General features: G+C 38.5%; 1 protein-coding gene across 4 annotated transcripts in view; it reads left to right on the forward strand.

The window, feature by feature from the left end:
• camkmt (calmodulin-lysine N-methyltransferase) overlaps positions 1-26,180 on the forward strand; it is a 129,706-nt gene that overhangs the window by 96,609 nt on the left and 6,917 nt on the right. For all 4 annotated transcript variants that reach the window (XM_067421814.1, XM_067421811.1, XM_067421813.1 and 1 more), the window contains exons 7-10: positions 8,476-8,542; positions 9,617-9,691; positions 19,663-19,726; positions 23,690-23,821. In XM_067421814.1, coding sequence (XP_067277915.1) covers positions 8,476-8,542; positions 9,617-9,691; positions 19,663-19,726; positions 23,690-23,821 — 338 coding nt within the window. The remainder of the gene's footprint in view (positions 1-8,475; positions 8,543-9,616; positions 9,692-19,662; positions 19,727-23,689; positions 23,822-26,180) is intronic.

A 26,180-nucleotide genomic window follows, 5' to 3' on the forward strand; every position in this document is an offset into this window, starting at 1 on the left:
AAATATCCAAAAACCACTAGGCCAGTGTTATATATTTTATTCAGTTGAGTACTTACAATATCCCAAATGGTTCCAAGTAAATTGTGAGAAAATTGTTATTTTAACTAAGGACCGGGACGTTTTAGCATAGCGTTTGAACGAGTCGCCTGTCAATCGCGTCATATCTGCATTACCCTTGTTTTTATTCTGCAGAAGCGCTTTTCTCTTAGCAGTGGGAACATGTCACAGCAGTGCCGAGCGAACGCACAGAGTAACGACATAACATCATTTTAAACACACTTAAATGTATCCAATATGATAAACAGAGCTGCTTTACCTTATAATCATGACCGGAAACACGGAAGTGCGTGCGCCCGGCGACTGTGTCCCGTCCCGTCGTAATAAAAGTCCCGGTACTCGTGAGCCGTGTGTTTGTATAATAATCACTCCAGCGGCCGTGCTCAGCTCCACAACACTCGGCCCTGCTCTGCTTTACACTACAGTAATGTTAATAACCACATCCATGAACGTGATTTCTCCCCGAGTCCTATTTTTCACCGGCTGTGAGGTGAAGACCACATGTCCCAAGATACTGCGCTCACACTTGGCATCATCAAACTACGCCTTTGTTTAGAATAGGCGCCCTCTAGTGGACGGAAAGTTGCATAGTGCACCTTTAAACAAGGATGCATTCAATTGATCCCAAATTAATGCTGCTCTTTGGAGCTTTTTTTATTCATCACAAAATTATTAAGCAGCATATTTTGAACAATGATAATAAGACATTTTTCTTGAGCAGCAAATTAGCATATTAGAATGATTTCTGAAGGATCATGTGACATGTTGGACTGGAGTAATGATGCTGAAAATGTTACCATCACAGGACTCAAATGCATTCTAAATATATTCAAACAGAAAACTCCTATTTTAAAGAACTATATGTAAGAAATGTATTTCAATTAATCATAAGATGGCCCTGATATGTTACTAGACATTAAGAAATCATGTTAATTTCAAATACTCATATCACTGACAACAGTAGTCCGGCCAGGGTATTGTCATTTAAAAGTTGTTGTTGCAGCCCTCAGCTGATGTTGATGTTGACATGTTGTGTTTTGGCCTGAAGCTCCGCCCTTCATCTATCGACCAATCACTAAGTCGATAGTGTTTCAGCATCCGGGTTGCCAGATCTGCTCTAGTTACCACAGCTGATCCTGCAGCCTATCTAGCAACCTGGAGTCAGGGGGGAGGGGGAGAGGGGATACACCACTCTACTACAGTCATTTGAAAGTGATTGCAGTACCATTTTTGGCCACAATGTTACATACACTTCCTTTAAATTGAAATAATATTTCAATTTGAATCAATGAAATGCATCCTTATTAAGAATAAGAGACTTCTTTCATAAACATGAAAAAAATCTTACTGACCCTGAACTTTTGAATGGTACAGTACTATAAGCACTGCTAAAAAAATTTTTTTTAAAAGCAGGAAAATGTAACATCTAAAACAGCCTATGGTTTGCTGGACAGGCTGGTATGTTTTGGGTGATTTTTAATTGGTGAGGCTGTAAAACCAATGTAAACCTAGCTTAGATCAGCTTAAAACAACGTTGACCAGCAAACCGAACAAGGTTAGGCTGGTTTAAATCGGTTTTACTTTCTGCAGTATTGTAATTAACACTATAATTAACATGGTGCTTCCACCATCTTTTTTTCATTATTATTATTATTATTATTTTCATTGAGCTTCTGGGATACTTACAATTGGGTAACTTGAAATGCAGCATAATTCAGTTACCTAACATTTGGAACAGCCTTCACATTGTAAATTGTCAACTTATTAAAATGCTCCATATGGAGGCAGCTCACTAGGTTTTGGAACAGAGTTTGTGTGTTTCCGAATTAGTGTTGTAGTACTCGAGTACGACGGTCTTGGTCTTGTCTCGGTCTCGACCACATTTGACCTGGGTCTTGTCTTGGTCTCAGACTAAGAGGACTCTGGATTTTGTTTTAAGGTCAAGACCACAACTGCTGGGATATCACTAAATTTCCAGTGCGCTGCCTGATTTATTTATTAACATCATTCATGTGATTGGATGTAAAACTTGCTGCTTCAGAAGCAATCAATAACTTATTTCTAATTTGATTGATTTACTGTCGTTTCAAAAATCAATTAGGGATTTGCAAAAATGTCACAAAAATTCATACAAATGCTCACAAAAATGTAAGATATTGTTGCAAAAAGTTCTTGTGTGAGATTTGGATTTATAACGTGATATAATTAACCAATATCACAAGAGCAAGAGAGCTGTTTTCACAAATTTGAGCATGACTGCAAACATTAATTATCCTCAACATTATTTAGCCTATGGCTGATATGGCATTAAATCATAAATAAATTATTTAGCCTGCATTTGTAATTTACAAATTCAGATGCATCTTCTGTATCACCTCTGTAGTGCAAAGATTGATTTTGTTGTTAATGATTTTTATTTGATTGGGAACAGCTCTATATAGTTACTTATTCTAATTATATTTATTATAAGTCATGTATTTTAAGTTATAAGTCATTTCTCAGGTGGTAATGTGGATCTCTATGAGTTTAAGGAGTGCTGGTCTGGTCTGGTCTTGGTCTTGACTCAGTCTCGTCCTGCCGTGGTCTTGTCTTGTTCTTAACACACGCTGGTCTTGGTCTCGGATTAGGTGTTCTTGACTACAACACTATTCCGAACCGTTCCAAACATCACTTAGTTTTGCAGGAGTGCTGACAGCGAAGCGCTTAGTGTGTATATTCTGAGTGTAGCCCAGAAAAGACAACCTTGTTACGTCTATTTAACTCGTATTTACCTCAGATATTCCTCTCACTTCCACCTCTCTCTGAAACACACACACCTTCAGTCAGCCATTCTTAACGTGCGCTTTGTCAAAGAATACATGCACACACACACACACACACACCCCTCGACATATCTGAATGTGAGGCAAATCATCCAGCTGACACCCGAAACCTGCATTTAGCATGTTTAATACATATTCATGTCACTGAAGGCTACCGCTGTGTGTGTTGACTCACCTGCTCCTTGTCTCTCACCCTTCTCCCCCTTCTTCCATTCCTCTATTGACTTTCTCTTTTGCCAGGAGCACAGATGAAGCTTAAACAGGTGACGGGGCACAGCTCGAACATTCTTTCTCCGTTCCCTTTCTTTGCTTTTTCTTATTCCCGCTCTCCATCTCTCGTCTTTCCAGCGCAGTCACTCAGATTAGCCACGTCGCTTGGCTCACAAAGGCAGGAAAAACGGAGACGACAGACGTGACAGCAAAACGCCGCAAAATTACCGTGCCCACGTTCATTAGTACAACAGCCAGCGCTGCCACTACAATGAGCTTTTATTGAATATCAAGACTCATAGAACAATAGCCGTGGCATGAAATTAACACAATTCCTCATTGAGAAGAGATTTGTTTAAAAGAAAATGGAGGGAAAGGGAGCAGAGCAAGACATACTCAAAACATTCAGAGTCTGTCTCTAAACCGCTTCCTGTAATAGAGTGTGAAAAGACCGGCAGTAGGCTGATAGAGCATTAATTGGCAGTGCTTTGTTTCAGAGATGTGTCTGCCATAATAGAACGCTAAGAGATGATCTGATGATCGGACGAGGCCAGGAAAGGACAAGCTTGTGAGAACCATATATATAGTGTTTTTTCCCCCCTTTGTTTTAGAGGAAAGAAAATTAAGGGCTGTTGTTTTATTGAAACCATTTAGTTAGTGAAACCATTTCAAATTATGGTAGTCATAGGTTTGCTCCAAACTGTCAATGTAAACATATATACAATTTTGTATATTCAGAATTTGTTTTTCTTTTCTTTAAATACATGTTCTTTTCTTGTACTGTATGTGTGTGCGTGTGTGCATGTGTGCGCGTGTGTGTGTGTTTATAACATTTTATATTTATGTATAAATATACAATATATATGATAAATAAAGAAATGTGTCTGTTCTTATGGGTGGACAATTAAATGGTATATTTCATTGTGCCTGTCCACATAAAAACAGATATGTATGTAATTATATATAATAACTAGTTTAGTATATACTCGTAATGATGTATACAGTCTATAATCTATAATCTATAAAAAAATGCTGAGTTAAAAACAACCCAAGTTGGGTTGAAAATTGACAAACCCAGCAATTGGGCTGTTTTAACCCAGCGGATGGGTTAAATGTTTAATTTGTTCGAATATTTAACCCAACCACTAGGTTAAAACAACCCAGTTGCTGGGTTTGTCAATTTTCAACCCACCTTGGGTTATTTTTAAAGGGATACTCATATTTTTCCATATTAATTTTTTCATATGAAACTGTTATTACCTTAACTAAGACGAAGTGATACATATCTAAAAATCCTTTTTTCTGATTTTTCAGTTTTTTTACTGCGCCGTGTCGAAGTACTCTCAAAAGTGCTATTCCGCCATACATTATAGTTATGCTTTTTAACCTGCTTAGAAAAGCGCCACGTTTTATTTTTTCTCATCATACTTGGTCGTTCAACTATTCGTGTAACTGTATTTAAATAGGGAAAACGTGGAGGTGTTTGGTACTTCTAACTTGATCTCTGTTTGGTACCATAGTGAATGAACTGGGCATAGTGGGCTAAGCTAAATACTATCAGATCATCACCGCGCGTCAGAGCGATTAAGTGTACATACTGAGACGAGAGAGGTATTAACTCGTCTTAGTTAAGGGAATAACATGGTTTAATATAAAAAAACTGTGGAGTATCCCTAACCCAGCATTTTTTTGAGTGTATATTTTAGAGTATAAAGCCTGCCACATTCTATGACTCAGTTGGGAGTCTGTTTGAGAGGGTTTTGGCAGCGCATTGTTTTTTCCAGCTTAAACACTTTGCTTGCTACATTTAGGAATATCCGCAGAAAACAAGTAATCCCGTGAGTAACGTGATGTGAATATTTGCTTTTTGGTGTGCACACACTAAAGTGCTCTGCGTTCAAGAATATGCAACATTATTTTACTTTTTACTCAGCCGGCCGTTGCGGCCAATCACAGTGGAGGAGGGGCGGGACAAATACCACACCGATCAAGTGTAATTTTCTTCTTGTGCAACATAAACAGATGACAACAAGAAGTGTAATAACGGAACAAAATAATTTAAAACGAGCCAGAGCAAATACTTTACACTGTTTTATAGAAACTTTACAGAAACAAACTTATCTGTGAAAAGAGATACTAGTAACACTTCTGCAGATATTCCATATCAACTGAAGGAAAAAAAACACTGCGCTGCCAAACCGCTTTTAAGTGACCACCGCTAGTGTTTTCATTAGAGCGCCAAGCGTTTTCAGCTGGGTAAAAACACGTTGGTGGACACGAGGCCTAAGAGAGCGTATAGACTGCATTCGCTGTTAAAGTGAAAGCAGGTTAATAAAGCTGCTGCCATCCTTGCCATTCATATTAATCAAACAACATTCGCTTGCTACTTGTGAAGATCATGCACTGTTTTTTGTACATTTGATTACTTTATACTGTACAATGCATGTTGTATTTCTGTTTCCAGTGCTTGAAGTTTAGAACTTGAGTGTTGATGGTGAGCAACTATTCGGTACAGCTGCATATGTTTTGGGTGAAAAGAGGAATAGACTATCTCCCCCAAATGCAGAAAAGCTTGAATTCATAAAGAGAACTCAAACTCAAACTCAAAATTAAGGCAACCAGGTTACTTACTTTTTTAAGTTAAACCAACAAAAAATGTTTTACAGTAAAAATTAACTACACTGTAAAAAAAATTGTTGGTTTTTCTTAAAGTTTAGTTTAACTTAAAAAAAGTAAGTAACCTGGTTGCCTTAATTTTGAGTTTATTGAAATTAAAAATTTGAGTTGATACAATGAAGGAAATTTGTTTAATAAATAGAAACTCAAAATATTATTCTATCTGAACCACATAAAAAATGTGATAAATCATGAAAATGATTTGGCATGTTTCACTGCGTCATCAGAAATAAAACACACACAATTACCCAATATGCTTACAAAATCTTTAAATAATATTTTAATAAAGGTTGTCAAATCTCTAAAAATGTTCATTGTATTAACTCAAAATTTTAATTTCAATTAACTCAAAATTTTAAGGCAACCAGGTAACTTTTTTTCTAAATTATTTTTTACAGTGTACCTTACTACCTATTAATAAGCAGTAATTAGGAGTTTATTGAGGCAGAATTCGTAGTTAATAGTTAGTTAATAGTGAGAATCGGCCCTAATCTCAGTAATCAATATCGGCTGCAAGAATCCTGATCAGAGGATGGTGGTTAATTGGTTAATTTTGTTGTTGTTGTTGTTGGCACAATTGGCCTTCACTGGAGACAAATTGTCTAGTGTTGTTAAGACCCCTAGTATATGTCTACAATTACACTGACAATTGTTTTTTGCTCAATATACAATATTTAAATATATATATTTTTTTGTTTACTAAATATGACTCAACTGAACATATTATTACGAGAACATATGTAGACACACTCTCTTTCTCTCTGGATACTTAATCAAGAAATCAGCCCAATGAGCCCACTTGGGGGTGAGTGCTGAGTGGTTTCATGACTCAGGTTTGATCTCAGTCTGCGAGTTCAAAAGACTGGCAGAGCTCAGATTAAAGCCGTGCATGTATAATCAAGAAACCCTACTGTTAACTGCTAAATTTCACTTCTCACACACACTCTGTCAAGCAGCAGTCATAAAACTTTGGAAGACAGTAAATGCACAGGTGTTACACAGGAAGTGCAGTTTTGATCATACTGTGTCTGGGTTCAGCACTGACCTCTCCCCCAGTGGTCTTTTCCTGATGGGATTACACTGTAAGCTTTCCACTCTCTCTCTCCTTAGCAGCAGATCGCACCAGTGTAATGCGCGCACCCAGCCCCCTCCCCTCTTTCATCGAGGGATTTGCCCTCCATCCCTGCACTATAGATTGGATTTGCTACGGTTGTTTTCCATGGAGCGAGAGAGAAAGCGGGGCAGAAAAAGCGAGAAATCGTAATTGAATTAGTTTAAAACTGTCGAAGGGTCTATTCATAGATGCGCTGACATCAATCCCACAGTATAACCACAATGGGTGGAGGCCCATCCAAGGAGATGGCCGCAGGTTAAAAGCCTCCCTATTGATTACCTATGATGATGCTTTGCATGAGTTGGTTTTGAGCTCAGTGGTAATCTGAGGATGAGGTGTGGAGAGAAAAGGCTGTTACGGAAGCAAACGGACGTCATATTAGAGGGCCTGAAGTAGCTCATACTTTTTCTTTATACTTTTCTGTATTCTGAAACTTTTTATCGCAACACGTCTCATTGCTCCCTCCGTATAATTCTTCACTTTTGTTGTAGTATTTCTCCCGTCCATCCATCCATCCATCCATCCATCCATCCATCCATCCATCCATCCATCCGTCCATCCATCCATCCATCCATCCATCCATCCATCCATCCATCCATCCATCCATCCATCCATCCATGATATGGTACAAAGAATTATATTTAAATTATGTTTGTGTTTCCCAGAGAAACTTTGCAAAAGTTTGTAACACTTGCAAAAACACTGAAATATATTTTTTCTTCCAACCTCATATTTTTTTATCAACTTTTGAAAACAAACACAAAGTTTTTTGGGGGAAACGCAAAAGTTTTGCATGACAATGCTAAAGCAATATTTTTTGGTAACACTTTATTTGAAGCCTTTATGTACAATCGATCATAAAGGTATTCATAATGCATGTTGTAATGCATTATATAATTTCATACATAGTCAAAATACATTATAATATTTGCACATTCCTGGTTCTGTTATATATAACATCTGAAATCTGTTATATATTTTTTTATGTATTATACTTTATAAAGTTGTATCAATGTATTATATTTTATAACTGTAGTTACGATTATTTGTGAGATCATACAATGCATTATTACAAGGCATACATTTATACTGCATCACATATTAAGGCTTTAAAGTATAACTTTAAGTGTCCTATGATTTTTCTGCCAATCCTGTTTGTTTGTTTGTTTGTTTGTTTATTTGTCATGATTATAATTGATGCATTATTATTAATAATAATATTAATAAATAATAAGAATAAAGTATTAGAATTTTTGTTTTGTTTGTTTGTTTGTTTGATTGATTAGTTGAATTGAAAAAAAAAAGAAACCAGCCACCAAGTATCCAGCAAACCTGGGAAGTCCTTCAGTACCATTTATAAAGCATCCTTTTGACTGACTGTCCAGAGTGAGCAGTATTGACCAGTCAGCATCTGAGACTGGATCTGGATCTGGACTGGAGTTTAGAATTTTTGTTATTTCATACTTTTGATGCCTATTATTATAAAATATGAGAAACGAGTGTGTTCAAACTTTTGACTTGTAGTAGATATATTTGTCTTCATGAAGTTTTTACTAATTATGAAATAGCGTTGCATTTCTTGACAAAAAACATCAGATGTGCGCAGCGTAATCGAGAGGAACAGACGAGAAGGGCTCTTCCTGTCTACCAATGTGTCCAGCAGGTAAGAACTCTCACACACCGCCCAACATCCCTGATAATGAAAGACAGAGCACTAATATTGCTTTTACATTACTGCCATATGAAGTCCATCTCTTATGTCAATACACATTCAAGTGTCATTATTCACTTAATATGTGAATTCTTTGCCGAGCATGCCATGAAGTATAGTAAAGTGTGTTTGGGTAAAGAGGCATTTACGGCACTTGTCTTCGGGACATAATAGTGTCAATAAGTAGGCAAAAATGAGGTCGCAAGGCTCCGTGTCACTCCCTGAACCCAGTTGGCCCGGTAACGAGGTATCCACAGCCCGCGGAGCGAGCGCTGCGCTCTCTAACGCGCTAAGATGTATCCAGGCAGAGCGATGATGAGCCACTCACCGTGATTGAATGCCCTCATCTAGAAAACTCAAACACACACACACACACACACTCTCTAACACCCCTCTCTCACATTTGCCAAAACACAGCTCATCCACTGTGCACACCATCACGCAAATGCATTATCACCTAAAAAGTAATTTTGGCACTCAGTGATCTAACCACTCTCTCCCCCTCTCGTCTCCTCTCCTCTCTCTTGCTCTGCACACTTCCCCCTCCCTGTGTATTTACACTGGGCTGATGAAGTGAAAGAGTAAACGTATAATTAGCCTGCATTACTTTGATTGTTTTCTTTAGAGATTAGGCTTCCTGTCAGAGCGCGCGGTTTGAGTGGGGTGAAGGTCGCGTGTGATTGGTTGAGGGAGGGAGGGGGGGGTGGATTCGCTTTCTCAAGTCAGTGAATAAGCGATGCAGACCCCCGCTGAGAGAGGAGATTGTATTTCCACAAGACGTAATTTTTGTTTACTGACTGTTAATAATGGCTAATTAATAATCAGATTTGCTTGCCTGGAAACCGGCCCTAGCACTTAAAGAAAAGAGAGAAGACGATTGCCGCCAGACAACGGCGCAAATAAAAACGAGTGTCAGGTGTGTGAAATGTCTCTGGACGCATCATTATTTTGAGGGTCTTGGATGAATGATAAATTGTGCAACAGGGTTTATGACGCAGCTATCACCCTGGTTCTGTCCTCTTTCAGGGTGGTGAGATGGGACAATGAGGCTGATGTGTCCGCTCTGGAGGGTCGCTTTGACGTGGTGATGTGCGCTGACTGGTAGGTTGCCCCTTTTGTTGAACTGTCAGTCCTTCAGATATCCACCGTCCCCTTAAACATTACACCCGTACAATCCTAACGCCTCCAAAACAGTTCTTTCGGTCCAAACCGCTTTTTGATTCTGAGCAGAATCTGTACATCTGTCCTCCCCAGCCATTCTTACAGCTATTACAAAATAAATATCATATCTCACACTTTACTAGCATCTCCAGCCACAATATGTCTACACCCTTAATAAAAGTGTGCACCTTGTGTCCCGGTGATGTGCCATTAATATTCCTGCGCCCGTAACGCTTATCAGATGGCAGCCATCAGCTTGCGGATGGCACTGCATTATTTCCCCTCCGCCTGTTCCGCCAGGCATTTCCATTTTTCAGAAATTGCCTCTTTTTCATGCTTGGCGTCCCAGCAAATGGATGTCTTAGGCAAATTGCAAATAATTATGCCTGTGCAAGGAGAGAAAGAGAGCGAGAGATAGAGATTGTGGAGCAATACAAACATTTCAATTAGCCCGGTCCTGAACATGCGGAACCATTGTTTTTTTTCCCCCTTCTTTCTTTATGTGTCTGTGTAAATGTTCATTACACTAGTCTTTTACACTATTTGAATGTAAATTGTACTACTACTTTCAGACTTTATTATGTAATGCAAGAAAATGTTATATTACTTGAATGGTGTATTTTTAGATCATTTGAGAAATCCAGAGGCATCATGTGCTCACAGATGAACAGTATTTCTTTATATTTACATGTTAATTTAGTTGTTAAAGGGATAGTCCACCCCCCTAAAAAAGTTCTGTCATCATTTACTCTGTATGAAATAATTTCTTCTATTTAATATATTTGTGGGTGTTTTTGAGCCTGATAACTTGTAAAAGGTCATTATAATATAAGAAATATCCTGGAAGTTTCAGGACTCAAAATTCCTTGTTAGTCCAAAAACAACTTTTATGGAAACCAAGCTGTCAAAACGACTCATTTCAGATATTGTTTACTCCCTTCCACGAGCCTACTCTGCTCTGATTGTCTGCAGTGATTGGTCTACCGCGTACATCGCCAGTCGGAAGCTAAACGCCCAGTACATAAAAGAACTTAAAGACTGTAATGATGACGTTGATTTTACCATGTCAATCCAAGCACGAGTTCGATGATGGAACATGGGAAGAACTAGCTATTCAATCTGATCCTCCATCCCAAGGACGACCTGAGCAGGACGTTTCTCAGAGGTGCGCTACTCAGTTTGAGGTACATCAGCATTAACAAGTGTATGTTCATCAACAAACCAATGTGTATATGTTTTTCATTTATTGCGGTGCATATGCAGTAACTGTTAGCCTAGAAATCTAGACGCACCCTAGTGGCAGCAAATCTAATCTGCCGTGAGTGTCGTCTAGCAACTCTCAATACACTTCTGAGCTGTAAACGCCAAACTCTAGTCGGGCCAATCACATCGTGTATAGAGTCGGTGGGCGGGGCTTAACATAATGACGCCCTAGTTGCGCTTGCGTGCTTCTAGTAAATAGAAACTGGTGGACGGGCGGACTTTCGAATCAGCTTTGGCCGCGACTCTGGAAGACTTGGAGTTAAGCTTTTCTCTGAGAAAAGAACAAAGAACGGCACTGAAGTCATTCTTAAGAAGGGAAGCTGTGTTCGGAGTTTTGCCGACCGGATACGGCGAAAGTTTAATCTTTCAACTGGCTCTGGTTGGTTGTAGCGCTATCCAATTGCGTGCACGCCGTGCAGAGGGAGTTTGAAAAACAACCGTTTATCCCGCCCCTCAGATTGAGCCCTGTCAATGGTGAGTTTCCAGACCAAACATCTTGATGTGGGTCTGGCTTGTCAGGCTAGGTAACAGCACATAATTGAGCGGAGCACTAACTTGAATGAATGATGTAACAAAGTATGCCCCAAAAAAATCTTGCTCCATGCTTTATATTTACTCAAAGTAGTGAGATCGACAGACAATCTGCATCAATAGGCACAGTTTTAGGTAATAGCAATCGTCAGTTAAATTGTGTGTTTGAGTGTGTTCAAGTTGTTCACAGGCGGACAGCATATAACAATGGCGGCATTATCCATATATATTTTCTAGTGACGTTTAGGCAGTTCAGAGACATTTTTTATTTTATTTTGGGAGATGATAACTTCATTTATTGTGACTTTTCAGCTTTACAAATATTACACACTGCTTGAAAGGGGATTTCCCCCCAAAAAATAAAAATAATAGGGCCACTTCAAATTGTGTACCTGTAATGCAATGTTTGGTAGTGTTTTATGTATTTATAGTAAATTTGCATATTGAATGTACAAAAAAAATGGCAAATAAATAAAGGAGATTAGAGAGATTCTCTCGGTTCGCTTGTGCAGGTCTGATTCTTTTGTACTGGTCCCTGCTCTCATTACATGAGTTATAATAACCCTAATTAGTACTTTAATTATATGCATTTTCGAATCATACACATTTTTCTATATCAAACTTTTTCTTAACACTATTATAATTTATTACGCTGTTATTACATTGTTATAGGCGTAGCTCTAAACAGGATGTTCTTTGGCATTGTCGCTATCTAGCACAAAGTGGTGAGGCTGATGCAGGCGGGGAATAATGATACCTGTGTGTTCTCTGGTGATGATCACTAAAGCCGGGTACAGCCTACTATTATTCTAATGTCAGACAAATGGCAGCTAATACGCAGGTAAAATGTGCAGCAGAGGGCCAGCATGAGATTGATTTGTGTGTAGTAAAAAGATACTGTGTGTGTGTGTGCGCGAGAGAGAGAGTGGAAGAACGTATGTGCGGATGAATCATGCCGCGTTGGCTGTCCCCCCGTTGCTCGCGCTGGCAACTCATCTGTAATTGCCGTCGTCAGGAGAGTGATCGCTCGGCGATTAACGAACATAGCCATGCTGACGATCACCTGCGAAAAGGTCAACAGCCACACTTCTGCTCCGATTAATTATAGTCTTTCAGACAATCATCAAGAAAGGTAGGACATAATGCGGCGGCGCTCACGCTAGGAGAAGAGAGAGAGAAATAGAGACGTAGCCTCAGCTATGATAGCAGAAAGTTCTTCCAAAAGACAGCCCTTGTTTCACCCCGTCTTTGTCTTCAGAAGACTATGCTATTCTTGTCTGAAAACTGTTTTATAGCTATGCTAAGAGTTGACAAAAGCATGAAATTAGCACTTAAGGCCCACAGCTCTTTCCTTGACTTGTGCAGTTTTGTTTAAAACAGTATTTTCTCACTGATGAGCTGGTAAAGTACTAAAGTGCTGTTTTAATCTGAAGTTTTCATTCTTTGTGATGTGCGTTTAACATCATGTATATAATGTATTGCCTGTTTGTGCTTTTGTTGGTTTGTAGTTCTGTGTTGTTCCCGTTTCCCATTCCCACTCATTATTCCTAATGTATGCAGCTGTGTCCTTAGTTACTTCCGAAAACGCATATCTTAATAGGTACTACATTTAATGAGGAACTTTGCGATTGTTAAAAAAGTACATTCTGTATAGTATGTGTGTAATATGAATGAAAATCTGTATGTACTACATCCCCCGATCTACATCGTCAGATGTGTCACTTCACTGCTATTGATATGATATGGCCTCATGGGATAGTAAAGTGTCCATCTAATGCGTACTTCAGAATAAGCATACAATGTTTAAGTGACACAGTAGCATAACTGCAAAAACATGACTGATAGAAAAATAAAGTGATTTCTTGGTTACTGCACTATATATTCCGCAGTATATTCCTTTTAAAATGGCATTACAATATAAAATGGTTGGCACTGAAATAACAAGAGTTATTGAGATAAAAAATAAAAAATAAAAACTTAGCTGGGGCTGCAAAAGCTTTTTTGTATAATAATATATTTTAAAAAGCTCCAGGTTTGCTGAGCTTTTTTGTAGGACTTGTGATTATCACTATAAAATATAAAATGAATATTACTAATTAAAATATTTAATAAAATAATTACTTTTGCAAAATTTCGCTTTAAGATAAAAAATAATGTCTGTCTTAAGGCCTGTTCACACCGAGGACGATAACTGTAAAGATAACAAAAAAGATTTAGTTAAAAAATTATCAGTATTAATAAATAGCAGAGTTCACACCGCAGCTATAACAATAATGGCACCTATAAACAATATAGTTGGAATCACTTTCAGAATGATTTTTTTTTTCCAGGTGATGAATGATGAAAACATTGACAGGCAATCAGAATCCATCCAGCTGTAATTAAACAGCTTTTAAAACGGCAGACAAGCGCACGCTTAGAATGAACAGAACAATATCGTTCAACAGAACAGTATCGTTATCATTCTTGGTGTGGACGGGCCTTTAATCGCTTCATTCTCAAACGTAAAACCATCAAGCTTTTATTTTGAAATGGTATAGAAATGGTTGTGCGTGAAAATCCCAGTAACTGAGCAGATTGTGAAATTCTCAGACCGGCCCGTCTGGCACCAACAACCATGCCACGCTCAAAATGGCTTAAATCACCTTTCTTTCCCATTCTGACATTCAGTTTGGAGTTCAGGAGATTGTCTTGACCAGGACCACACTCCTAAATGCATTGAAGCATCTGTCATGTGATTGGTTGATAGATAATTGCATTAATGAAAAATTGATCAGGTGTTCATAATAATCCTTTAGGTGAGTGTATATAATGTATATTATAATGTTATAATGAACTATATGACTTTCTCCACTGACGTTCCATAAATTGTTTCTAAGGATACTGATTTTTGAAAGCAGACTGAGATGGGGAACAGGAACATGGCTTGTTTAACATTATAGCAACACGTTTGATAATGTAGTCAAGCAAAAGGCTAATCATATTAATTACCGTTATGTGCCCGATGTTTTAAAGAGCGATACCATTGTGCAGCGTTTAATATAGTAAATGTGGTCGAGTGAATCTGAGCTGGTGTGAGCGGAGGCGGGAATAATTTGCATATACATGTATCCATGTAAACTAAAGAGTAGAGTTACATTCAAGTTATTTTAAGGCATGAAGAAATGTTTCATACAGGATTAAATGTTTAAATATGTAATTTTGGTGAATTTTCAGGGATAAAGTTACTGACTGCAGGAGGGCTTTAGCAGATAATTAATGTGTTACAGTGTGTTAGTGACTTTATAACTGTATAACTCTAAAATATAGTGTAATCCATTTGAGTCTAGCTGCATTGATATAGTTACTATATACACTATATTGCCAAAAGTATTGGGACACCCCTCCAAATCATTGAATTCAGATGTTCCAATCACTCCCATGGCCACAGGTGCAATCAAGCACCAAGCACAATGCAGATGCTTCTACAAACATTTGTGAAAGAATGGGTCACTCTCAGCAACTCCGTGAGTTAGAGCATGGATAGGTTGCCACCTGTGTAATCCATTAATTCAATTTCTTTACTACTAAATATTCCACGATCAGCTGTTAGTGGTATTATAACAAAGTGGAAGCAATTGGAAGCAACAGCAACTCAGCCACAAAGTGGTAGGCCATATAAAATCACAGAGCAGGGTCAGCGCATGCTGAGGCGCAAAGTGCGCAGACGTCGCCAACTTTCTGCAGAGGCAATAGATACAGACCTCCAAACTTCATGTTGCCTTCAGATGAGCCCAAGAACAGTGTGCGAGAGCTTCATAGAAGGGGTTTCCATGCCCAAGCAGCTGCATCCAAGCCTTCCATCCCCAAGGGCATGGAGAGACGAATCTCTGGAGTGACACATCACTCTTCTCTGTCTGGCAATCCGATGGACGAGTTGGTTTTTGGCAGTTGCCATGGGAACAGTACTTGCCTGACTGCACTATGCCACGTGTAAAGTTTGGTGGAGGGGGGATTATGGTGTGGGGGGCTATCTTGAGGGGTTAGGCTTGGCCCCTTAGTTCCAGTGAAAGGAGCTCTTAATGCTTTAGCATACCAAGACATTTTGGACAAATTCATGTTCCCAACTTTGTGGGAATAGTTTGTGGATGGTCCTTCCTGTTCCAACATGACTGCATACCAGTGCACAAAGCAAGACCCATAAAGACATGGATGAGTGAGTTTGGTGTGGAAGAACTTGACTGGTCTGCACAAAGTCCTGACCTCAACCTGACAGAACACCTTTGGGATGGATTAGAGTGGAGACTGAAGGCCAGGCCTTCTCGTCCAACATCTGTACCTAACTTCACAAATGCACTTGTAAAATAATAGTAAAAAATTCCCATAAACACACTCCTAAACCTTGTGGAAAGCTTTACCACAAGAGTTAAAGCTGTTATAGCTGCAAAGGGTGGGCCGACTCCATATTAAACCCTACGGATTAATTAAGAATAGGATGTCATTACATATCATAAGTTCATGTGCATGTAAAGGCAGACGTCCCAAAACTTTTGGCAATATAGTGTATGTGAACATGCTTACTGGGAGCCGGTTTAAAGTGCTGTGCCACTCTGGTAAAACATCCCATCACTTAGATCCTTAGTCGGATTCACAGTAACACCAGGCTAGGGTCAAGTATGTGAAGAAGCAGTCAGCCGTGCTCCATGATAAGTGAATCAGTCATCAGTATCCTCCACTTGATCCCTCCAGCAGTTCCCATGGCAATGGGTGCCTGAAAATAACAGGTGAATCTTCATACAGTATGTGTGTGAGATTCCCTTTGGTCCCCTATGTAAAAACAATTCTTGTGTGTAATCATGTCTGTTGAATTTACTAGACAACAGTTAAATAAGATGTGTGTGAACATGAAGGGAAACATAGCTTTATTGAAGCATAGCTGTCTATGCAATGGCAGTCTTTATGTTTTGTGACCTCCCACAGCAGCTGAACAAAAATTTAGAGTGCATGTTTCTTAGTGGTCCCTAGATTATGCTTAGACCGCTTTACATAAAAGCATGGAACATGGAAGGGCTTTGCAACACAAACATACACACGGTGTGAATTCCTGCAGTGGTTTCATCGCGATCACTGTTGCGGTGATAGAGTTACTGCGATAGAGCTCCACATCTCGGCTTCCTCTAAGCTTCCTGTGTGTGTGGATTTTGAGATTTCGGCTTCTGTGCATGTTTCACACCTTTTATTGTTTACTTGCCCCTAGTTGAGCTCACTAGTGCCAGTGCCAACTCATTTTGGGCAATAATTTTCTTTTTCTTTTTTAAGGCATGGTGAGTTATTGAAAGAAAAACATTGTTTACATGTGTATTTTAAGAGCACCTCACCATAACAACCTAAGCATGCCTATTTGTGTCACCTGCCACGCCGTATTGTTTTGCCTTTTAATAGTACATAGTAAAAGGAACGCATAAATATACAAAATATCCTTAAAATGGGAATGGTCAAAAATGTTTCCATTAGCTCTGGAAGTGCTTTAATTTTTCTATTTTTTAGACGTAGTTTACTTGAATTGACCATTCAAAGCATTTCAGTGTTTAGTTCTTTGTAGTTTGTGATTTCAAGGTTTGAAGCTTCATGACATTTCAGTCAAAAGAATTACAAACAAACTAATGTAAATGACTGAGAATATCTGTGGAATATATACCAGTCCTAATTTTGGAAACACTTGACTGAAATGTTTCTTAGGATCTTAGAAAAGTTTTTTTTTTTTTTAATTAAGTTTTTTTTTTTGTGGACAAAAAAATCCTTTGTATATATAGTTTTTTTTAAATAAATATGGGGTGGGTGTTTGGTTCGGTGGGTGGGTTGGTGGGTGGGTGTGTGTGTGTGTGGGCTGGTAATCCCTCCGTTATGGGACAAAATGTCCTCACAAACATGGCAATATCTGAAATCCAGATTCAATATCTCAAATCCAAATTTGCTCAGACACAGTTTAACTTGGAGTTGTTATATTTTATTACCATTTTCTAAACCGTTGTGAATAAACTGTGGTAACGTGAGGAACAGATTTGAACTCTAATCATCAATAATGTCAGTCATCTTAGCATAAGCTCCTACAACGCTGTTTGATGGTATGAGTCATTTATCTGCCTTCAGCGAGTCCTTGAGGTTTCATTGTGGGGATGAAGTTAATGCACTCTGGATTAGGTCAGATTAAGTATTAAAATTGCGTCAGAGTGGCAACAACCCATGCATATTATTAATCTTACTGCCGCCACATTCAGATTAACACATTCAAAAATATATCAAGACAAGCCCTACTTACAGTGTGTTTGTCTTCTGCCGTTATAATCTTGGCGAGCTATGTAGGGTTTTGTTTAGAGTTGTGTACTTCTGTAATATGCTACCACACTTCTATGTATAGCATTGTAAATGCCCTGTTCACACGAGTCCGACAAGAGAGAGGAATTTGAATGTCAGTTATCCACTGTTTAAAATGACGACAACAAGCAAATCTTGTGGCTCAAGGGCTAGGCTCTGATTATTGCAGGTGCTTTTGCAGATGCTCGTTAGCTTTTAATAATCAGGAAATGCTTTTTATAAAAAGAGAATGAATCAAAAACAAGTATTACATCACTCACAGGTCAATATATGGAAGTTAAGGAGGAAGTACCATTGGTGAAGTCGAAAGGGTTTTGTTTGACGTACCCTGTCAAGGCCAGTGTTTCCAGTCGAGCATTCCTCCACTCTCACCCCTAAACTCACCCTCTATTGTCCAGACTGACCTACTCAACCCAAAACACAGGGTCAAAAGTTGAACTGCTAATGAAACGCTTCGAGCCATCACACTTGTGACCGCTAGACGTGGCCAGTGAGATCACACAAATATGGTTTAATCAACATAACTATGACCTTTGACCCCTAGCAAAGTGTATTTAGCAGGGTCAAAGGTGATTGGACTCTTTTGCTAGTAAAAAGTTCAATACTAAAGTCAGTCTGGAACATAGTTTGCTTTTGGAAAAATAGCACTATGAATGGGGAGGAAAAAAAACAAAAGAACATGTGTAAGAAGTTCATTAATCTGATCAAAGGTGACAGTCAAGGCGTTTGTATAATATTACAAAATAATTATACTAAAAAACATTTTTTGTGTGTGTGTGTGTGTGTGTGTGTGTGTGTGTGTGTGTGTGTGTGTGTGTGTGTGCCCGTGTGTCTGTCCGTGTGTGTGGGTAAGTAAAGTTTGATACATTTTTTGTCCCCACATGAAAAACACCTTATTAATCATACAATTTTAGTTTTTATAATATATATATATATAAGTAAAATTGCAGAAAGCTTTCTGTGAGTGTTGTGTTTTGCAGTGGGTTTATTGTTATGGGATAGAATATACAGTTTTTATATATTTATGGACAATCAACATAAAACAGAAACCCAACGTGTGTGGCATACATGTATATGTTTGTGTTAAAACAAATATAATGCACATAATATATAATCAAATAAAAATACATCTTAAGTTAGTGTATTTAATATCAAACTGTCATTCTAATACATCATCATTAAATATAATTATTTTTATTTAACATATATTCACTTAGCAGATGATTTTATCGGTCACTTAAAAATAAGGGACCAGCAATTAAAACATTGTGTATTTAAAATTAAATGGAAAAGTATGATCTTTTAAATGATAAACCCTTGTTCATTTAAGGGCTGTTTATTTATAGATGAATCATTTGGCAATAGACTTAATTGATCAGCCCATTTATGTTCTTCTTTGTAAAATGAAATGTTCCACATTGGTTTTGACATTTGAAATGGTGTTTATCACCGAAATGTTTTTCTTTTTCTGTTGCTTGTTTCATGTGAATGTCACCTGATACTTCCTTGATCATTCATCTCTGCTGGCGTATGAGTTTTACATTTGATTTGAATGCAGTCACAGCGCTGAAACAAGGTTTGTTCACGTCTGAGGGAAAAAGAGCATCTGCATCTACAAATAGTTTTTTTTTTTTCTTTCCGCCATGCTGGTGGATTTATTCACTAACAATGAAAATAAATAGCCTGATGCTTTATCTGCAACCATTATCGTTGCAATGCATTCTAATATTTCTAGTTTCTCTGTCTTTCTCTTCCTCTCTTAGTCTGTTTCTTGACCAGTACAGAGGCAGTCTGGTTGATGCACTAAGAAGATTACTACGACCTGATGTAAGTGACTGTGTGTGTGTGTGTGTGTGTGTGTGTGTGTGTGTGTGTGTGTGTGTGTGTGTGTGTGTGTGTGTGTGTGTGTGTGTGTGTGTGTGTGTGTGTGTGTGTGTGTGTGTGCGTGTGCGTGTGTGTGTGTGTGTGTGGACTCTCAGTAATTAGTTGGCATGCAGTGATTGAGCGAGTAATGGAATGGCAGGATTAATATCATGTAATACTTTAATACTTATTATGTGCAACTTAGATTGGGTCATCTCATCTATATTATGCTCTGCACTAATCATACGACCCACAAGTCCTCTTTCATGCCCCCTTGATATAAGACCCTGTACAGCAAATGAAAAACACTTCAATGATAACAATGGATTTGTATTTATCTTTAAGGTTTTTCATGTGTCATCTTTGATATTTGATGTCTTGTTGAGGATTGTGTGTGTGTGTGTGTGTGTGTGTGAGAGAGAGAGAGAGAGAGAGAGAGAGAGAGAGAGAGAGAGAGAGAGAGAAGAGAAGGAAGGCCAAGAAAATTATTATATTTGGATGATTTTCAGCTAATCTCACCTAAAACAGTTTTCACACTTTTGCTTATTTTATTTGTTTACTGTCAAAAATTGAATAAACATTCATCATGCATTAAATCATGACGTTTCCACAACAACTTAACTGAACAGTGATTTAATAATGAAAAATAATAAACTAATAAATAATACTGTAATTAATAATAATGGTAATAGTAGTTTTATTATTTAAAAAAAGGAAAAAAAGAGATTTGCTTATACTTTTCTCTCTGTTTAGCTTGACAGTGATTTCCACCTAGCCCGACGTGGTCATACTCAATTACTGATATGAGTATGAATATGAATCTGAAACTGCTCCATTGGGCTGTGATTATGGGGCGTGTTTTAACCGAACCAGGAAAGATTTCAATTGGATAGACCAACAACCAATCAGAGCAACAAAGCAACGCATTGTCAAAATGTCAACAGACAGAGCTCAACTGCACTGCGTTGCCAAGTCCGCGTTCTTTTCCGTGGGTTGAAGCGACTATTATGTGATATATAGACCCATGAGTACGAATATTAGCAGGCAGCCTTGCCAAAATAACACACATTTTACCCCCCAAACGCCATTTTCCCCCGGAGAACAGATGAAAAAGATGAAACTTGTTAGTAATAATATACAAATTCTCCTAATCGTCTTCCAGAAATAAAACAGATTTATTGTTGAGATTTTTTCCCCACAGCACTGCTTACCAGTTTGAGCCGATGTATTGGAACAAATTAATTGTCCTCCTAATGGTTCTAATTTGTTATTCGAAAATGGCAGTGGACCATCCGGCCAGCATACACATCGGTGCTGATTAACACATCTGTAGATATGTGGGTTTGTGTATGTGTGTGTGCTTTCTATGTACGTCCTGTGTAGAGCTTATAAAAAAACGAAAACATCTGTTGTATTGAGATGATCCTGTTCTCATATTAGTTGTTGTTTGTTTCATTTGTGTCGGTGCCTATTTAATTAAAGCAATATTATGAACAAAATATGAAATAATATTTAAAACCGAAGGATTTCAAAGAAACTTTGAACCTTTGGGTAATCCTCTTAGCTTGCCTGGTTGGTCTGGGCTTGTTGATCTATAAAGAGAGGGGATGCGCTTCCAGCCATTGATTGGATTAGGTGAGCTTTAATCTTTTTGTTTATTATCTAATATAATACCTGGGAGAAATCAAATAGAATGTAATGATGCAAACCACCAAGTACACTGTGTGGGCTTTGAGATTCAGTAGAGACGAGCTGGGCCGGATGGGGAATAGAGCTCAGCCCCCTGCACGAAAATCTTACCAGAGTCTACCTCAAATTTTCATTTGAGGAATTAAAATAAATATATAATAATTCATACTCCCTCTCTGTTTTATCAAACAAAGGGCCCTGCCCCAAAGTCACAAACCTGGCTGACTCAAAGACTCATATAAACAGAGCTGTGATTTAGGGTGTGTTCACACCTGCCATGTTTGATTCGATTAAAACGAACCCTGGTCCGACTGCTCGTTTAGTGCGATTCATTTGAATAAGTGTAAATGTTGCCCTCCGAACCCTGGTGCGCACCAAACAAGCAGACCAAGACAGCTGAAAAGATGGGTCTCGGTCCGCTTCCAAACAAACACTGGTAAGGTTCGAATGATATATGAATGCAACATGGACCAAAGACATGTAAACAAACCAAAAACAGGAAGATGAGACCTTTAAAATGACAGAATGCTTACGCATATCTGTTTTTTCTCGTTGTAGTCATGATGTTGCCATCACAGTTTGGAACAGGCATCATTAACTGATCTGAATACTAAGCAGACCAGGGCTAATTGTTGTTTTTTTGGTCCGGACCAAACAAACCAAGCGAACCAAACTACTTGTCAGGTTTGATTAGATTAAAACGAAGTAGCAGTTGCTCTTCTAGTGTGGTTCTCTTGAAGAATTGTGAACATTGCCATCCAAACCATGGTGCGCACCAAAACCCCTGAAAAGATGGGTCCAAATCAACTCTGGTGCTGTTTGACTGAAATATGAATGCAACACAGACCATAGACATCTAAATGAAGCAAAAATATGACAAGATGTCACAAGATGCGACCCTAAAAAAGACAGTATGCTGAAGCTCACCTGTTTTTTTTCCTCATGGCTACGTCAGCCATTATAGTTCAGTGCAGGCGTTAGTAATTCCATTCCAATTGCAGCAAATCTTCGTATTTATCCAACAGAGGAATTCCTGACAACATTTTGATTCCTTTACACATTTTACACATATTTATGCACATACAACAAGATGTATGTATGGAACAAGTTGCGGTCTTTTACTTGTATTGGATGTTTCGGTATATTGGATTTTGCCACGTCTAACATGTTTTGTTGATCCTCAAACAACATTCCTCCCCAAAATTATATCCTAAACCTAACCCTACCCATAACTTATGCCTAAAATCAGAGGTAAATAACACTGATGTAGGAGCACCTAACCCTAGTTAAAAAATGTTATTTCTTTCATTAATGACTCACCCCAATGTCGTTCCACACCCGTAAGACCTCTGTTCATCCTCAGAACACAGTTTAAGGTATTTTAGATTTAGTCTGAGGCCTTTCTGTCCTTTGAATGTAAGTGTATGCCCAATTGCTTTCCACGTCCAGAAGGTAATGAAAACATCATCAAAGTAGTCCATATGTGGCATCAGTTGGTCAGTTAGACTCTTTTGAAGTGTCGACAATACATTTTGGTCCAAAAATAACAAAAATACGACTTTATTCGGAATTGTCTTTTCTTCCGTGCTCCTCAAATAAAGAATCAAACGGTTAAGAATCATGATTCGGATCGCGTGTCAAACTGCTGAAATCACGTGACATTGACAATATGAATCCCAAATCAATCTGCTGATTCGCGACCGTTTGATTCTTTATTTGAGGTTTGAAAACAAACGCAGAAGAGAAGACAATGCTGAATAAAGTCGTATTTTTTGTTATTTTTGGACCAAAATGTATTGTCGACGCTTCAAAAGAGTCTAACCAACTGATGCCACATATGGACTTCTTTGATGATGTTTTCATTACCTTCTGGACGTGGACAGCAAGTGGACATACACTTACATTCAAAGCACAGAAAGGCCTCAGACTAAATCTAAAATATCTTAAACTGTGTTCTGAGGATGAACAGAGGTCTTACGGGTGTGAAACGACATTGGGGGAGTCATTAATGAAAGAAATTTCATTTTTGGGTAAACTAACCCTTTAAGCCTAAACTTGAGGTAAACTGTAAACTTGTCCCTTAAATGAGATTGGTTGATTAAAATGTTGTTCCAGGATCAAGAAAGATGTTGCACTTGGTGAAATCACATTCAACATTGGAGGTTAGCAGATGCATAATTTGTTATTTGCGAAGCACTATTAAAGTATCTATACACTGTGTACGTTTGTGTTTTTTAGGGCACTGCTCTAGTATTTGCCCCTACCAGAGGGGAGACACTGGCTGAATTCTGCAGACTGGGAGAGAGTGTAGGCCTGAGAGTGTGTCGCTATGACAACTACGACTCTCACGTGTGGGACCTTCACCTAAAGGTATGTGCAGTATTTGTATGTGGCTTTTATTGCATATGTGAGTGTGTATAAAGTGTTTTAAAGTGTCAAAAAGTTGAGAAACAAAGTATGAAGTTTTTCTGCATTTTCCACCGCCTTTGTACGTGAACTACATTTGTATTTTGAATGTTTCACTGAAGTACAATATGCTAAGTCAGCAGGAACAGGAACAGGGAGGCTGTAGCTTCAGCTCAAAATGGACTCTAAAAACTCAAAAGCTGTGCAACTCCTTTCCCCTGCCTGAAAGCACAAATACCATACCCAGGTCAAAGCAGCAGTGCCGTCCAGCTGGTTAACTTGCTCTGATAACACAGCCATAGCTGCCATTTTTGGTTACCGAAGAAGCTGTGCGGACCTATTATGCCCCACAGGCCGAACAGTGGCGGCCCTGTCTATGCTTGAGGAAAATGGGCCTGTCAGCGGGACTCTAGAGCTGAGTGGCTAGAACTTTATTTCTGTAGTGATGGACATAGCTGGGTAGAAAAAAAGTCATTGCGTTACCGAGGAAAGAGTGTTTGAATTCAGAGACGTCAATCGAATGGAGAGAGAGAGAGAGAGAGAGAGAGAGAGAGAGAGAGAGAGAGAGAGAGAGAGAGAGAGAGAGAGAGAGAGAGAGAGAGAGAGAGAGAGATGCAGATTTGAGGTGTACATTGAAGTGGGAAATTTTTGTTGTTGTTGAATTTCCCCTTAATATGTGTGAACAAACTTACAGCAACTGAATTGAAACATTTTAAATGGATAGTTCACCTAAAAAATGAAAATTCTGTCATTAATTCCTCACCCTCATGTCGTTACAAACCTGTAAGACTTTCATTCATCTTCAGAAAACAAATGAAGATATTTTTCTGTCCCTCCACTGACAGCCACTTTGATACTTCAAAAAGTTCATAAAGAGATTGTAAAAGTAATACATACGGTTCCAAAGAGACTCGATTGCTTTTATTCACACACAAACATTGATCAGTGAACATAAACGGAATCTCAACCAAACCTGCTTGACAAGCAAGAACGAGAAAATTTCTCATTGGTTCTTGCAAGTCATCCGAACATGCTTGAGCTTCCTTTTACCACAACTGATGTGTGAGCTGATGGATTTTTATATGTGAATAAAAGCCTAAATTCAAATTCAATCTGTTTATCATATAAAGCGATTGTCTCTCTCTTGTAAATTTTGGACTAAACTGCATTACAGACAGTTTATTTGTACAAACCCTTAATTTATCTATATTCCCTTTATTAACTGTTAACAAAATATTTTAATCCAGTTTCTGTAATTCCAATTCAGACTGCAATTCAGTATCCTGTGGGATGCAGCCAGTTCAGTTCCAATTTATATTGATAAATATCCTGACGCTTCTAAGCCTTATAATGGCAATGACGGGGTCCATTGAGCTTGAAGCCCAAAAAATCACATCCATCCATCATAAACATACTCCACATGGCTCCTGAGGGGTAATAAAGACCTTCTGAAGCGAATTGATGGATTTGTGTCGAAAAATATCCATATTTAACAAACTTCATGAAGTAAAATATCTAGTTTCCGCCTATCGATTAAAATATCGATTCGCTTCGAAAGGCTTTATAAATCCCTCGGAGTCATGTGGAATATGTTTATGATGGATGGCCTGTCACTGCCGTTATAATGCTTGGAAGTGTCAGGATATTTATTAATATAACTCTGTGTTCATCAGAAAGAAGAATGTCATATAACACCTGGATGGCTTGAGGCTGAGTAAATCATGAAGTCATTTTAATTTTAATCCTTTAAATGAAATTACCATATGTCTCAAATCACATAACATCACAATAATAATCAACGTAAACAACTAACAGAGCTCTTACTTCAACCACCTGACTGCTGCAGATTAATTTCGGCATCGATAGGGTTGACATAGAAACGCATAAATCTGAAGACGTGAACAGTTCTGGGTAAGAAATCACAGGTTGCCATCTCTTAATTTTCGGTTATGACATGGCATAAACACAGCTTAAACGTATTGTTTTGGTTCAGTAAAAGGCGGCTGCTGTTCATTTTTGGCGCTCGTTGACTGTCTGTCTACAACTCCGCAAAGCCTTACGTAACGTGCTGAGCAGGGTGCGCGGAGGTATGGAAATACTTCATCAAATTGGCTTCCCAACCTTTAAATGAGTGAGCTGTGATTTCATTTTCAGCCAACTGGATCAGTCCTCTCTGCCTGTGACCCATTGCAGGTTTGCAGAGAGGTCATGTGGTTAAAGCTACCTGCGGTGGGCGGATTCAGTGTCGAAGTAAGCAAAACGTGTGTAATCGAACCTTTAGGTATTGTCCTGATGAGTAAAAAAACGTCGTCACCCTTGCCCA

This window comes from Pseudorasbora parva, chromosome 17 (genome assembly GCF_024679245.1).
Source record: "Pseudorasbora parva isolate DD20220531a chromosome 17, ASM2467924v1, whole genome shotgun sequence".
In the NCBI taxonomy this organism is placed as follows: domain Eukaryota; kingdom Metazoa; phylum Chordata; class Actinopteri; order Cypriniformes; family Gobionidae; genus Pseudorasbora; species Pseudorasbora parva.